This window comes from Salvelinus fontinalis, chromosome 25 (assembly GCF_029448725.1).
Source record: "Salvelinus fontinalis isolate EN_2023a chromosome 25, ASM2944872v1, whole genome shotgun sequence".
NCBI classification, from domain to species: domain Eukaryota; kingdom Metazoa; phylum Chordata; class Actinopteri; order Salmoniformes; family Salmonidae; genus Salvelinus; species Salvelinus fontinalis.
The window spans coordinates 19,288,019-19,303,792 of record NC_074689.1 but is presented as its reverse complement, the minus strand read 5'-3'; the positions used below and the strand labels follow the sequence as shown (position 1 = coordinate 19,303,792).

The 15,774-nt window shown below is 41.7% G+C and overlaps 1 protein-coding gene across 1 annotated transcript in view; it reads right to left on the bottom strand.

Annotated features, from left to right (window-relative positions):
* The window catches only part of sema5a (sema domain, seven thrombospondin repeats (type 1 and type 1-like), transmembrane domain (TM) and short cytoplasmic domain, (semaphorin) 5A), a gene marked incomplete in the record, with an annotated part of 225,206 nt that overhangs the window by 116,405 nt on the left and 93,027 nt on the right, over nt 1-15,774 (bottom strand). The window contains 2 exon segments of the mRNA XM_055881523.1: nt 4,994-5,092; nt 11,634-11,696. Of these exon segments, the coding sequence (XP_055737498.1) occupies nt 4,994-5,092; nt 11,634-11,696 (162 nt within the window).

Genomic DNA, 15,774 nt, shown 5'->3' with positions numbered 1-15,774 from the left:
AAATCTATCACTTGGTGGTTTCAATTCAGAGAGACAAATATTTTTTTTTGCTAAATGCTATATATCTGCCTCACTCTCAGAGAAATAACTAGTACTGCTATAGTAGGTTTGAAAACTTCTTCAGGATTGGTGGGTCCCCCACGGGACAGTTGAGCTAACGTAGGCTAATGCGATTAGCATGAGGCTGTAAATAACAAGAACATTTCGCAGGACATGGACATATCTGATATTGGCAGAAAGCTTCAAATCTTGTTAATCGAACTGCACTGTCCAATTTACAGTAGCTATTACAGAGAAATAATACCATGCTATTGTTTGAGGAGAGTGCACAGTTATGAACTTGAAAAGTTATTAATAAACCAATTAGGCACATTTTGGCAGTCTTGACCCAACAGTTTGAACAGAAATGCAATGGTTCATTGGGTCAGTCTAAAACGTTGCACATACACTCCCGCCATCTAGTGGCCAAAATCTAAATTGTGCCTGGGCTGGAATAATACATTATGGCCTTTCTCTTGCATTTCAAAGATGATGGTACAAAAAAATTATTTTAAAAATGTTTTTTTTGTTTTTTTGTACCAGATTTAATGTGCTATGTTCTCCTACATTCAGTTCACATTTTCACAAACGTCAAAGTCTCTCCTTTCAAATGGTATCAAGAATATGCATATCCTTGCTTTAATGCCTGAGCTATAGGCAGTTAGATTTGGGTATGTCATTTTAGGCAAAAATGGAAAAAAAGGTCCGATCCTTATTAAACAGTCAAATGCAACAAATAACTACATTTTTTATAAAGACATTTAGAAATTATACTGTACATTTGTGACATCAATAAAAAAAAAAATACAATACAGTAATATGAGATCTGTATGTAAAACATTTACATTTTAGTCATTTAGCAGATGTTCTTTTCCAGAGAGACTTATAGTAAGTGCATTCATCTTAAGATAGCTAGGTGAGACAACCACATATCACAGTCAAATAAACAGGATACGAACATTCCATTCCAGCCAAACAATGGACATATATCGTTTTGCAAACAAATCTGAGAACAGTAATATTTTACACACACATGAAGCTACCCATAAGCAATAATTTCTGATGGAAAAAACACAAATGTGAAAAATTGGTGGATAGTGTTTGGGAAATAAACTCTTAATTTGGACAGAACTCAGATTATAAAGAAGGATATGGAACAATAAACAATAATGCCTGTGAAACGGCTGTTTCTCCTTTAGGAAGAAACCTGTCTCTTATTGTTACTGTTACTGCTAAAATCCTACCTTTAGCTATCAAGTTTGGATACAAAACCAATCCCTGGAGAATCAACTGAGGTAAAATAGAGGCAACCTACAGTCTACCTACGCAGTTCCCAGCACAGAGCTCTTATGGCCATATCTATGTGGGTGGGTATTGCTGGTAATTAGCTATAGCATCTTTTTAGGCAAGAATATGACTCTTCCCACAGCCTTTTATAATCAGCTTAACCTATATCCAAAACCACACTCTAAGAACAAGAACACAACATCTGGACAGGACCGATGCTCATAGAAAACCTCCATCTTCACTGTACTTCCTGGAGAAGTTCATGCACTTTTTATTCCTCCTGGTTTGGTTGTTCTGATGAATAGCGGACATACATCTGTTTTCCTTGATAAAGCATTATTAAACCACATCAGTGACTTAGGGAAAGCCTCTCCGTTTTCACAAGCAGCTCCATGCGAAGCTCAGAGCTCAGACGTTTGGTTTGTCTGCCTTTGAAAGCGAGGCCAAATCCAGCTCTCCGTGTTTAAAAATACTCTACAGTACGACCTACACTTGGCCCTAAGACAGTGCACTTGTTCCCAATAAAAACCCACACAACATAAACTGAGGCAAAAGCCTTGGATATGTTTAAGAGCTGGAATGTACACAGTGTTTTCTTTGCTAATATGACATTTTAACTCATGGTGTAACCGTGAAGGAGAGATGCTTAGGGCAAGGCTTCCACCTCCATTCCTATCAATCTAAACCGTGAGGTATTTTTATACATTTATATAAACCATCATTCCGTTCTTCCCATTTATGGTTAACCACATACTGTTGTAGAAATGTATCTTTGTTTCAATGGAAACCCTTCCCATAAACTTTAAAAGCTTACTAATTCCCCAAATGGTGTTCTGCAATGGTCAATTTTAGGGCCGCTATAGTTTATTTCGGGGGGCACTAAACATCGCATTAAGCTATGAGGCAACGCTACACATTACTCACATCGACCCAGGTGTGTTCTTAACTGCACATCCTGCCTGACGTGCAGAAGATCATCAGCACAGGAATTTCTAACCATACAGAACACAAGCTTTGTCCAACTGACACACTGAAGCTTCTCTCTAATGCTGGCTTGAGTTTCAGGTTAATCAATGAGAGATGGACTTTCCACTTCCTTAAAGTACGTGATGCTCATTAATAAAACAGCCTAAGAGCAGGTCACTTTGTATAGATTTATTAGAGTGGGTTGATTTGGACCACTGTTGGTTCCGTCAACACAAACTACCTCCGCTCCGGGCCTCCGGTCTGACACCGGCTTGACCCAACAAGTGTCACTGTGTCTGAAGTCTGCGATGAAAGGGGGTATTGATGGAGCTCATTCTGTGTGTTGAGGGAAGTGTTTGGGTCGAGCTGGGTCTGTAAGACGGGTGGAATGGGGATAGAGTATAGATAGAGGCTGCATCTATCATGCATATTAAAGCAATGGAGTGAATGAGTTCTCTCTTCAGGACACACAGCAGCTGTGGTTGGGAGCACAGGCTGGGGAGACGGGTCACTTTCACACCTCTAATAGCCAATCATTTGAGACACACTCAGTGCTGTTGACTTGGCTTTCAGATCATCTCTCTTTCTCTTTCCTTCCTTCCTGGTCAGTTGCCATGTTACACTTCCTTGCAGCCGTCTCATAAATGTGATCAGACACAGAAAGAGACAGCCAAGCAGGTGCTAGGTGTCTGATGATTCATAGCTGTCTACAGGGCAGCAAAGAGGACATTGGGTCTGCAATAATAAGCTCTATATAATCATCATTTTACTCATCATCGTTATCATTATCAAAATCATCATCACCATCCTCATCATCATGACCACCGTACTCATCATTGTACATTACATTACATTGTACTCATTCTCATCTTCATCCTCCTCCTCATCCTCATCATCCTCCTACTCATCATTATCACACTCATCATCACATTCATCATCATCATCACATCATCATCACCATCATCATCATTATCAGTAGCAATATCATCATCGCCATTATCAATTGCATGACTAGAGGATTGCATTCTCTAATTTCTGACAAATCCATAGTGGGCAAAAATAATCCTGCCATTCAAGGCCATAAATATGGATAAGGTCTTGAAATTAATTAATATATTGTCATGAATGAGGACATTTGGACAGAATTAATTTCAGTAAATGCCTGTAAAGACAGTGAATTGGTCATTAACGGGATATTAATCTGTGGTTATGTACACACATTATGATAACTAAATGCATATTTATTTCCTTCTCCTCTCTCTCTCTACCTCCCTTGGAATCTTTCTCTCTCTTTCCCTCCTTCTTTGTCGCTCTCCCTCCCTCTCAATCTCCTTTTCTGTCGCACCCAATACCTCTCTCTCTCTCCCCCTCCCTCCCTCACGATCTCACTCTCCCTCCCTCCCTACCTCACACTTAATCCCCCGCTCTCTCTCCCTCCCTCTCGATCTCTCTCTCTCTCCCTCTCTGTCACACTCGATCCCTCTCTCTCCCTTTCCCTCTGTCGCACTCAATCCCTCTCTCCCTCCCTCGCGATCTCACTCTCCCTCCCTACCTCACACTCAATCACCCTCTCTCTCTCCCTCCCTCTCGATCTCTCTCTCTCCCTCTGTCACACTCGATCCCTCTCTCTCCCTTTCCCTCTGTCGCACTCAATCCCTCTCTCCCTCCCTCGCGATCTCTCTCTCCCTCCCTCGCGATCTCTCTCTCCCGCCACCTCTCTCCCTCCTGCGCGATGCCTCTCTCTCTTCCTCTCTCCCTATCATGTCCTCTCTCTACCTCTCTGTCGCTCTTGATCCCTTTCTTTCTCCCTCTCGCCTGATCCCCCCACTCTCTCCTTTCCTTTGCCACACTCGATCCTTCTCTCTTTCCCTTTCCCGATCCCCTCCTCTCTCTCCCTCTCTGTCACACTCAATCCCTTCTTTTTGTCTCTCTTGCTCTCCCTATAGCTATGCAGCACTTATCTTTTATATTAGCAGACCCACTCAGAGTAAATATGTGTTCTCCTATAACAGGGCTGATGAAATACCATCGTAATAATGTTTTGACATTTATACTATATGTATTTCTGACGGATTAGTCGTTATGAGACGGTGACCTTTGCATTTGCTGCTAACAAAATTAAAAATAAAATAAAAACATTGTCCTTCCCTCCACCTACACACCATATAATATAACCAACAGCCCACACACTTCCCTCAGGTTAAACTGCAGGTTTATATACAGTAGGTGGAGTAGAACTAGAAGTAGAGGAGCATAGAGCAGTAGAAGAGGGAGAGTCCTCCCGGGTGGCGCAGTGGTCTAGGGCACTGCATCGCAGTGCTAGCTGCGCCACCAGAGTCTCTGGGTTCGTGCCCAGGCTGGGCTGGGTTCGCACCCAGGCTCTGTCGCAGCCGGCCGCAACCGGGAGGTCCGTGGGGCGACGCACAATTGGCATAGCGTCGTCCGGGTTAGGGAGGGTTTGGCCGTTAGGGATATCCTTGTCTCAGTATGTAAAAATGTAATAAAATGTATGCAATCTACTGTAAGTCGCTCTGGATAAGAGCGTCTGCTAAATGACTAAAATGTAAATGTAAATGTAAGTAGAGGAGCATAGAGCAGTAGAAGAGGGGAAAAGAGAAGATAGTTGCAGATAAGAAAGTAAAGTAGAGGAGAGAAGAAAAAAGGAGAGGAGATGATAGAAGAGACATGATTAGATTCTTACAGTGCGGTTGGTGCAGATGGGTGTGAAAGCATTGGTTCCACAGGTGAACAGTCTATCTCCATTCACCAGCAGCACTCTGATGTAATTCTGACACTCCTCCTGTGGAGAGGACAGAACAGCACACCTAACATTAGCACTAATAGAATGACACAAACACAGGAATAAACACCTTAACCAAGTTTCAAGTATTTACCATTTGTAAGTACATACATTGGAATTTCTCTTCAACGAGAGCTCAAAAAAGGTAGAAGAAGATTTTTTTTAAACACAAAGATTACATATAATACAAAATAATCACATATGCAAGATAAGAAAGTTTATGTGTAAATATTAGCCAGTCACATCCAAACATTGCACTAACTCTGAATAATGAAGCTGCAGCCCTAGAGTACCTACAGATGTAGGATCTTAATTCAAGCCAGTTTGCTACAGTAGGAAAATAATCCTGCAGCAACAGGAAATGTAGGGATTGATACATTTTTTGCAAGGGAAAATCAAGTCTAAAATTTCAAAGTGGAAATTACAAACTTCAGAAGCCTTTTTAAACCTCATGTTTTAAATGTCCTGCACTGAAGGAAAGTTATCCTGCAACAGGGTGATCAAATGAAGATCCTACATCTGTATTGGGAGTTTTTCTTTGCCTCTGTTGCCTTGGCTAATCCTTTGGGGGTTAGCTTTAAGCCCGGGTTGAAAAGTGCTATACAAATAAAAAATGAATAAAATGTGATTGATTGAAACAGTGTAACAACACGACCTCTGTTTCCCCCAACACTATTCACACTGCTCAGTCTGTCAGGGGACTTTGTTAAAAACACACAACACTAACACGATGCTAGCAGTGAGAAGTCTTGTCAGAACATGGTGGATGTGTGTTTTTGCATTGTCTGACTGGAGTCTTAAAATAAACCATGTGTATGGTAAGTTCCCCTGAGTCCGTCTGAAGGGACCTGGGGCTTGTGGTTCTGAGGGCCCTCGTTCAGATTTAGGGCCAGTAAATCAGTCTGGTGTACTAGAGATGCCCGGAGACCCTTTCTGACTCTCTTTTTTCCTCTCTTTCTCGCTCTTCTATCTCCCTTTCTCTTTCTCCTTTCTCTCGCTTTCACGCTCTCTCACTCTCTCCTCCACCTCTCTCTCTATCAGTGGTGCCTGATTTAGGAGTGTTACAAGGGACCGCTGAAGGGTTAGTGGGAGCAGTAAATGTGTGTCTGAGGGAGGGGTAGAAGTCGGGTATATTTTATTTCCCCCTATCAAGATGGAGGTTAACTCGTAAAACGATTCATTTTCCTGTACTAAGCACATTGTATATGTGTGTGTCTCTCTCGCTGTGTGTTTGTGTGTCTCAGTGTGTGTGTCTGCCTTTTGTAGTGTGGCTGCCTGTGTGTATAACTCAACTCCGCACGGAGGTTGTTCCCCCAGCAAATAAGAAGCTGATTTTAATGTGTGTCTTGTGTCACAGTGTTGAAAACTTCCTGACAAACGTTCAGGCTCCTTATATTAACACGGAGACAGTTATGCACGGCTCTCGAATGACAAACCAGACAGAGCTGCCGATCGACTCCCGTCAAGTCAATTTAAGTCCCTTTTCTTCTCCTAGTGGAAATAAATCAAAGGCGGTACAGAGAGGCAGACACCGGCTTTAAAGAGCACAATCACTTGTAAATTCACTCAAGGCGGAGACACCGTATCTGTGAAATAACTTAAGTTACGGTATATTGCTGTGCGGCGGAATAAGTAATAAAACCCCCAACTCTGCCAAGTAAAAGGGAGAGATGAAGAGAGAGAGTGAGAGGGCGAGAGAGTGAGAGGGAAAGAGAGGGAGAGAGTGAGAGAGTGAGAGAGTGAGAGGGCGAGAGAGGGCGAGAGAGGGAGAGAGTGAGCGAGTGAGAGGGCGAGAGAGGGAGAGGGCGAGAGAGTGAGAGGGCAAGAGAGGGAGAAGGCGAGAGAGGGAGAGGGCGAGAGAGGGAGAGAGTGAGAGAGTGAGAGGGCGAGAGAGGGAGATGGCGAGAGAGGGCGAGAGAGGGAGAGGGCGAGAGAGGGAGAGAGTGAGAGAGTGAGAGGGCGAGAGAGTGAGAGGGCGAGAGAGGGAGAGGGCGAGAGAGGGAGAGGGCGAGAGAGGGAGAGGGCGAGAGAGGGAGAGAGTGAGAAAGGGAGAGGGCGAGAGAGGGAGAGGGCGAGAGAGGGAGAGGGCGAGAGAGGGAGAGGGCGAGAGAGGGAGAGGGCGAGAGAGGGAGAGAGTGAGAGAGCGAGAGAGAAAAAGAGAGAAAAAAATAAATATGCAGAGAAGGATCTTTAATGCTATTCTTAGTGTTCTGTACATTACTGGAATGTATCTTCAGAAGCAACAACAAGAAAAACAATTCCTTAGGACTAAGGTAGCTTAGTCTGTAATTCAGTATGACAATCAGAGTGAGAGAGGTTTTTCTGCACACCTATTATGTGTTGTGTGTGTGTGTATGTTGTATGTGTTATAGGCCTCTAACCACCTTCCACAGAGGGATAAACACACAGGCAAATCTCTCAGACTTCAACCAAAAAACTGAAATACCCACGAGGCCCCTGCAGTTCAGCACACGGTCACATTCAGTTATAAAGCATGTTATTTGGAGGAGGGTATGCAGGAAAACCACACACACACACACACACACACACACACACACACACACACACACACACACACACACACACACACACACACACACACACACACACACACACACACACACACACACACACACACACACACACACACACACACACACACACACAAACAAACAGAAGAAAGGAAAACAGTGTCTGTGTATAGTCAGTTTAAATGAAAAGGTGTGTACTAAACCCACTAAATCCTACTTCAGACATAAATCACACATTGTTGTCCATGAGGGGTTTTCTCCAGTTTGAGTGAAGTCTAAGTTAAGTCTGAGTTATGAGTGGGTTTGTTTCATGTTGGGATGAGTGTGTTAACAGCCTCACTTCTGATTGGCCCTGACTGAAGCAGGCTCCTTTAGTGAACTCATCACAGTTGTGTCTGTGTGTGTGCATAATCTAAGTGATTATGATGATACTTATAATGCATTATGTCTATTGGTATATTATGAGTCTTTATGAGTCTTTATGTGTGTCTATAACTATGCTTATACTGCATTACGAGTGCATGTCTAATGCTGTATAATGCAGTGTGCATATGGGCTTCACAGAAAGTGTTACCCACACCTGAAAGTAACAAACTGTGCACCTACTACCTTTTTGAATGTTATTTTGGGACAGAACCCAATGTACGTACTGTTTATCCAAGCAATATCAAAGTTATTTTGCAAATTGTTGATTTGGAGTGGGCCCTCTCGCTATTAAGACTGGTCGATACACTGTTTTAACTTTAATGGGTTACAGAGTTAAAGTTTACAGTTAATTCATTGAGCTGTATCTAAAGATATTTTCTATACAGTTATTTACATAGGTAATTGTATTAGAATTCATGTGTTGGAGATTGAGAGAACTACATACATATTTTTGTTGTATTGGTTATGTAACGGTTTTCGTCGTCTGAAGAAGAGGAATCGGACCAAAGCGCAGTGTGGTAAGTGTTCATGCTTTTTATTGAAAACTGAACACTATAACAAAATAACAAAGGGAATAACCGAAACCGAAACAGTCCTGTAAGGTGCAAAACACTAAACAGAAAATAACTACCCACAAAAACCATGTGGGAAAAAGCTACCTAAGTATGGTTCCCAATCAGAGACAACGATAGACAGCTGTCCCTGATTGAGAACCATACCCAGCCAAAACAAAGAAATACAAAAACATAGGGGAAAAAACATAGAATGCCCACCCAAATCACACCCAGACCAAACCAAAATAGAGACATAAAAAGCTCTCTACGGTCAGGGCGTGACAGGTTAGTATTGGATTACCCTTTTGACTGCAAGTTCCAGAATGCCTTGCGACAGGAAGTAGAGAGAGAACACACCAGTTACGTACAAGTGACAAGTGATTATCCTGACTTTCGCTAGCAACTTTCTTTTATTGTTTTGTAGAATCTAAAGTTGTTAAATGTAACGTGAACAAGTAGTATTACTAAAAGAAGCTTTCATTTCAAACCCGACGTCCCGAGTTATTACTTTGAAGATAGTTATTTTATATACACAAACACTCCCCTAGATAAACGTGTATGTATTTTTTGTAAAGATCGTTACATTGAAACAGAAGTTCATGCCTTCCTTGCTTTACTGTGGGTGGTACAACAACGTTAGAGATTATCCTTACTGTGGGTGGTACAACAACATTAGATATTATCCTTAATGTGGGTGGTACAACAACGTTAGAGATTATCCTTACTGTGGGTGGTACTACACCATTAGAGATGATCTTTACTGTGGGTGGTACAACAACGTTAGAGATTATCGTTACTGTGGGTGGAACAACAACATTAGAGATTATCCTTACGGTGGGTGGTACAACAACATTAGAGATTATCCTTACGGTGGGTGGTACAACAACATTAGAGATGATCCTTACAGTGGGTGGAACAACAACATTAGAGATGATCCTTACAGTGGGTGGAACAACAACATTAGAGATGATCTTTACTGTGGGTGGTACAACAACATTAGAGATGATCTTTACTGTGGGTGGTACAACAACATTAGAGATGATCTTTACTGTGGGTTGTACAACAACATTAGAGATTATCCTTACGGTGGGTGGTACAACAACATTAGAGATGATCCTTACTGTGGGTGGAACAACAACATTAGAGATGATCCTTACAGTGGGTGGAACAACAACATTAGAGATGATCTTTACTGTGGGTGGTACAACAACATTAGAGATGATCTTTACTGTGGGTGGTACAACAACATTAGAGATGATCTTTACTGTGGGTGGTACCACAACATTAGAGATGATCCTTACAGTGGGTGGAACAACAACATTAGAGATTATTTTTTACAGTGGGTTGTACAACAACATTAGAGATTATCTTTACTGTGGGTGGTACAACAACAACATTAGAGATGATATTTACTGTGGGTGGTACAACAACATTAGAGATGATCTTTACTGTGGGTGGTACCACAACATTAGAGATGATCCTTACAGTGGGTGGAACAACAACATTAGAGATTATTTTTTACAGTGGGTGGAACAACAACATTAGAGATTCTTTTTTACAGTGGGTGGTACAACAACATTAGAGATGATCCTTACTGTGGGTGGTACAACAACATTAGAGATGATCCTTACTGTGGGTGGTACAACAACATTAGAGATGATCCTTACTGTGGGTGGTACAACAACATTAGAGATGATCTTTACTGTGAGTGGAACAACAACATTAGAGATGATCCTTACTGTGGGTGGAACAACAACATTAGAGATTATCTTTACTGTGAGTGGTACAACAACATTAGAGATGATCCTTACTGTGGGTGGAACAACAACATTAGAGATGATCCTTACTGTGGGTGGAACAACAACATTAGAGATTATCTTTACTGTGAGTGGAACAACAACATTAGAGATGATCCTTACTGTGGGTGGAACAACAACATTAGAGATGATCCTTACTGTGGGTGGAACAACAACATTAGAGATGATCCTTACTGTGGGTGGAACAACAACATTAGAGATGATCCTTACTGTGGGTGGAACAACAACATTAGAGATGATCCTTACTGTGGGTGGAACAACAACATTAGAGATGATCCTTACTGTGGGTGGAACAACAACATTAGAGATTATCTTTACTGTGAGTGGAACAACAACATTAGAGATGATCCTTACTGTGGGTGGAACAACAACATTAGAGATTATCTTTACTGTGAGTGGTACAACAACATTAGAGAGGATCTTTTTGGTCAGCTGTCCAGCCAAAATGAACATTTTAATGGTTTTGATGAAAATAATAAACTATGGGAAATGTTATTAAGAAAAATGTCTGAGCTGTGTGAATGTCTGAGCCGTGTGAATGTCTGAGCCGTGTGAATGTCTGAGCCGTGTGAATGTCTGAGCCGTGTGAATGTCTGAGCCGTGTGAATGTCTGAGCCGTGTGAATGTCTGAGCCGTGTGAATGTCTGAGCCGTGTGAATGTCTGAGCCGTGTGAATGTCTGAGCCGTGTGAATGTCTGAGCCAAAACCTGCCATCTTATCGTCCAACGGTTTAATAAAGGTTAAATAAAATAAAATCCTCCAACAGAGACATTTCTTTTTAAGTGCCTAATTGTCCTTTCATTCATTAATGTATTTCATTAATAAAATACAATAATTATGCATACATGTGTATAGATGATGTAATGTACCATGTTTGACCATGATTGTGTTTAGTGTCTCAACTCTATTTGAGCGGTCCACAATGTGGTTTAAAAAATCTGTATTTTATATTATTGTGGAGTGATATTTAAATACACTGTTCTCACTCACAAACACACACACATACACACACAAACAGAAGAAAGGAAAACAGTGTCTGTGTATAGTCAGTTTAAATGAAAAGGTGTGTACTAAACCCACTAAATCCTACTTCAGACATAAATCACACATTGTTGTCCATGAGGGGTTTTCTCCAGTTTGAGTGAAGTCTAAGTTAAGTCTGAGTTATGAGTGGGTTTGTTTCATGTTGGGATGAGTGTGTTAACGGCCTCACCTCTGACTTCCCCCGACTGAAGCAGGCTCCTTTAGTGAACTCATCACAGTGCCACTCCGCCTCCTGTCAACACAAAAATACCATTAGAAACACACGATACTGGTGATAAACTGCATTAGAAACAGACACTGAAACGGCATGGCACAATGGAAACACATAGGCATTAAATGAAGAGAACATTAAACATTGGGCAAAAAAATATGAATTGTTCATTAACAACATTGTAAACCAACAATAAAACAGCTTTAAGAAACACTCAATAAACTGACACTTGAGCAGTAGACAACAGTTTAATAATGAACAATGACAACATTCTACAATAGCCCTTTCCTGTAGGCAGGTATACCACATCACATTGTTTTAAATACGGTGTAGACTATTTCCTCCAGTCTTGAGTTTGTTTGACCAGGTGGTATAGTATTTGCCACCACAACCAACCTCTTTCATTTATATGGCTGTGGTTCATCGACCCACACAGAGGCTGAATGAATACATCCTACACAGCAGACCGCATCCTATCGGTGTACCAGTGCACGTTAAATACGAACACTGAATTCAATTAACTCGCCCACCCACCAGGGCTCACTCCAGACACGAGGGAGCGAGCACAGAGACGGATGACAATGTGATTTACACCAGGGGAGAAAATGAGGGATACTTAGACATGAGAGAGCAAGCACAGAACTGAATGTCAATGTGATTTACATGGAAGGAAATGTTGAGATGCTTTTCACGTTTTTACTAGCAGAGAGGAATTAGGAGATAAAACCTAGGCCTATCCTCTAAGGATGAGAATTCAATACACTCTGATTCCTCAACTGTAATTTCACTTCTGGTCCTCCAGGGGGTTTTCATTGATAAAGGTTCTGTAGTAATGGAATGAAATGACTGCTGGCTTCAAGCCAGTGAAACGATGGACGGACGGAGGAGGAGAACAGCCATTACCGCCACTCCAGAGATTAGGGAGTGAATGGAAAGTTTCTGTAATAATTACTGTACCGCTGTAACTTAATGTACCACTCCGGAAGTTTATGAACCACTTGCTAGCTATAAGTCCCATTGTAATTGTATGTTTCACTGTAACTCTAGACCACCTTCCCCATCATTCATTTAGCCAGGTAAATCATGGAGAGCAGTTTCTATTTTTACAATATGGTAAACTACTTGAGGGAACTTTATACTGTATGGATAAAAAAAATTTAGGATAGAAAATAAATCATGTTTTCATCTTAAATATACTCTATATTTCAACTTTGTATAAGGACGAAACGAGGGGAAGGTAGCCTAATGAGTTGGAACCACCTTTTACATGAAGAACCTGTTATAACTATACCAAACACATTACTATAATGTTTCCATCTGATTCAGGATTGAAAGTTGTATATCAGCTGTATATCGTGCAGACAGAAAGAGAGGATAAGTTGAAACCCCTCAGCAGAAACAGTCTTTAATTTCCTCCTCAGACAGGAACAGTGGACTAAAATTCTCCTCAGTGGTTTTTATGAGAAATCCTTAACTCCACCGTCCCAATGGCCTAAAAGAAGTAACAGGAAGTAGAGATATTGCACGCATGCACGCGCACACGCACACACGCATAGGTAGCCTAGAAGTTAGCGCATTGGGCCATTAACTGAAAGGTTCCTGGTTTGAATACCGGGGCCGGCAAGATGAAAAAATCTGTTGCTGTGCCCCTGTGCTAATTTCACTCCCTGGGGTGTCTCAGGGAGAGTTGGGATATGCAAGAAAACACACTTGTGTGTAACAGGACAAAATATAAGCACCTCCCAAATAATAATAATAATTATTATTACCCACACACCTGGCAGGTTCACGTGGGAACAGGAGGCGGAAGAAGGGGGCATGAGAAGGAAAAAGAAAATAGGATAGAGGCCCAGCATAAAGTGGGGGGAGGCAGAAGGTGGTGGATTGTGTGTGTGCGTGTGTGCGTGGCCTCCACTCAGCTGTATCTGTCAGGGTGCCAGATGACATTCCAGGCCAAAGCTAGCTATTTTAGGGACAGTGCTCCTCTGACACAAACCACACATAAGCACTAGCAGCTCAGCATGCCAACCCAGCTTGCACAGCACTGGCTGTCCCTATGAGTAGGCTATGTGTGTGCAGTACGTGCTCTTAGAAATTACAGGGGAAATACCAAAAAGTTTGGTCTAACTCAAACACAATCATTCTCTGGTTCGTCTGTGATATGGTATTAGATAGTAATGATGAGGTAACATAATCAATAATATTATGAAAGAGCTTTGTGGGCACTAACGGATTCAATAAAACAAATCATTACTCATTCAAATGTATTATAATAATCAAATATAAATAGAACAATTCAGAAGAGATTCAATACTCATACTTATTCCACTTTCAAAAACGGCTACTATAATAAAATATGAAGTGAACATTATCCATCTTTCCTAAAACCAGTAATATATTGGCATAATTTACCACCTCTCACACCCCAGTACCTCAGTGCCAAGACATCAAATGGGCCAGAATACCTAGCAGTGCATCGATGCAAAGTCTAAAACCAAAATCTTAAAACATTAAACACCCATTACAACGCTATTATTTAGCCTCATTGTGCTCTGCAGACGAAATAGCTCTCTTAAAGTGAAATATAATCTCTAGTGTGCTGACATTTATTCTAATTATCAGCTCTCAACTTTAGGTCTCTGATACACAGCCCTTTTTAGTTAGAAAGAAAAGCTGCTTCTCAGAAGTATCTACTGGTCTGAAAGCAGCTGTAGGGCATAATCACATGCAGGCATTCAGTGTTTGGGACTTAAAGTGATTTGAATCTGGAGATATGCATGTTCTCTCTGCCCACCCTCTCGCTTCACTACACTGTCCTCAGTACTGTTTGATAACCAAGAGATGAGCCTTTGTGCAGAGACCATGTGTGTGTCTTTACTACTAAGAGGCCCATTGTTACCCTAAGGTGGGTGTTAGGGAGAGACAGAGAGAGCGTGGTCAGAGGACAGACAGAGGGAGAGAGAAACAGAAGGGTGGCAGAAAAAGAGATCGGGATAAGAGAGAGAGAGAAAAACAGAGAAGGACAGAGAGAGAGAGAGAGAGAGAGAGAGAGAGAGAGAGAGAGAGAGAGAGAGAGAGAGAGAGAGAGAGAGAGAGAGAGAGAGAGAGGAAGAGAGAGGAGAGAGAGAGAGAGAGAGAGAGAGAGAGAGAGAGAGGAGAGAGAGAGAGAGAGAGAGAGAGAGAGAGAGAGAGAGAGAGAGAGAGAGAGAGAGAGAGAGAGAGAGAGAGAGAGAGAGAGAGAGAGAGAGAGAGAGAGAGAGAGAGAGAGAGAGAGAGAGAGAGAGAGAGAGGAGAGGAGAGAGAGAGAGAGAGAGAGAGAGAGAGAGAGAGAGAGAGAGAGAGAGAGAATCCAAAACAGTGTTCTTCTCCCCAGACACCCAGACATGATAGCATCTATTTTGCATAAAGAGAGCCACACTTTATGTCTAGAGTAGATACTGTCTTGGGACTCCTTCATAAGACTAGGACATTATGAGGAGAGACAGAGAGCAGAAACATCTGTATCTGTTTGAAATGTCTTTTGACCGTTTTTTTGTTGTTGCGACATTTAGAATTCTGACTGATGTCTGGCTGATGTAAGCCGATGAAAGGTTCTAACAAGAAATTGGCCCTGAAGTCATATTAAAATATGTGTCTGTTTCACTACAGTCCCAGATAGTTACAGTCATCAGAGCAGAGCTGTCAGTCAACATGTAGGTAGGGTATTTAAAATCTTAATCAGGTACGTTTTAATTGACTGAAAAACATCCTAACTCCACAGAGACTGTAGTCTCACCATAATGTATGCCATCAAATATGAAGGTGTTCAGTATACACAGGGCACAGTCAATTAGCCACTATCAGTGTCAACATTGACCATCATCCAGGGTCAAACCATTTGTTTCCGAACCCCATCACCCCTCTCAGCCCCTTTAATGGACCAGTCCAAGTTATTATTGAGTGTGCTGTGTATCTCTATTATGTGCCCCCATTCCACTGACTCAGTCCTCTGTATTATTCCATGCATTTAAATAGAGGAGTTATTCCCGAATTTGTCCCTCCAGATGTCTTCATTATAGCAAAAAAAAAAATGTTTCATGGCATATCTGCTATTTATTTC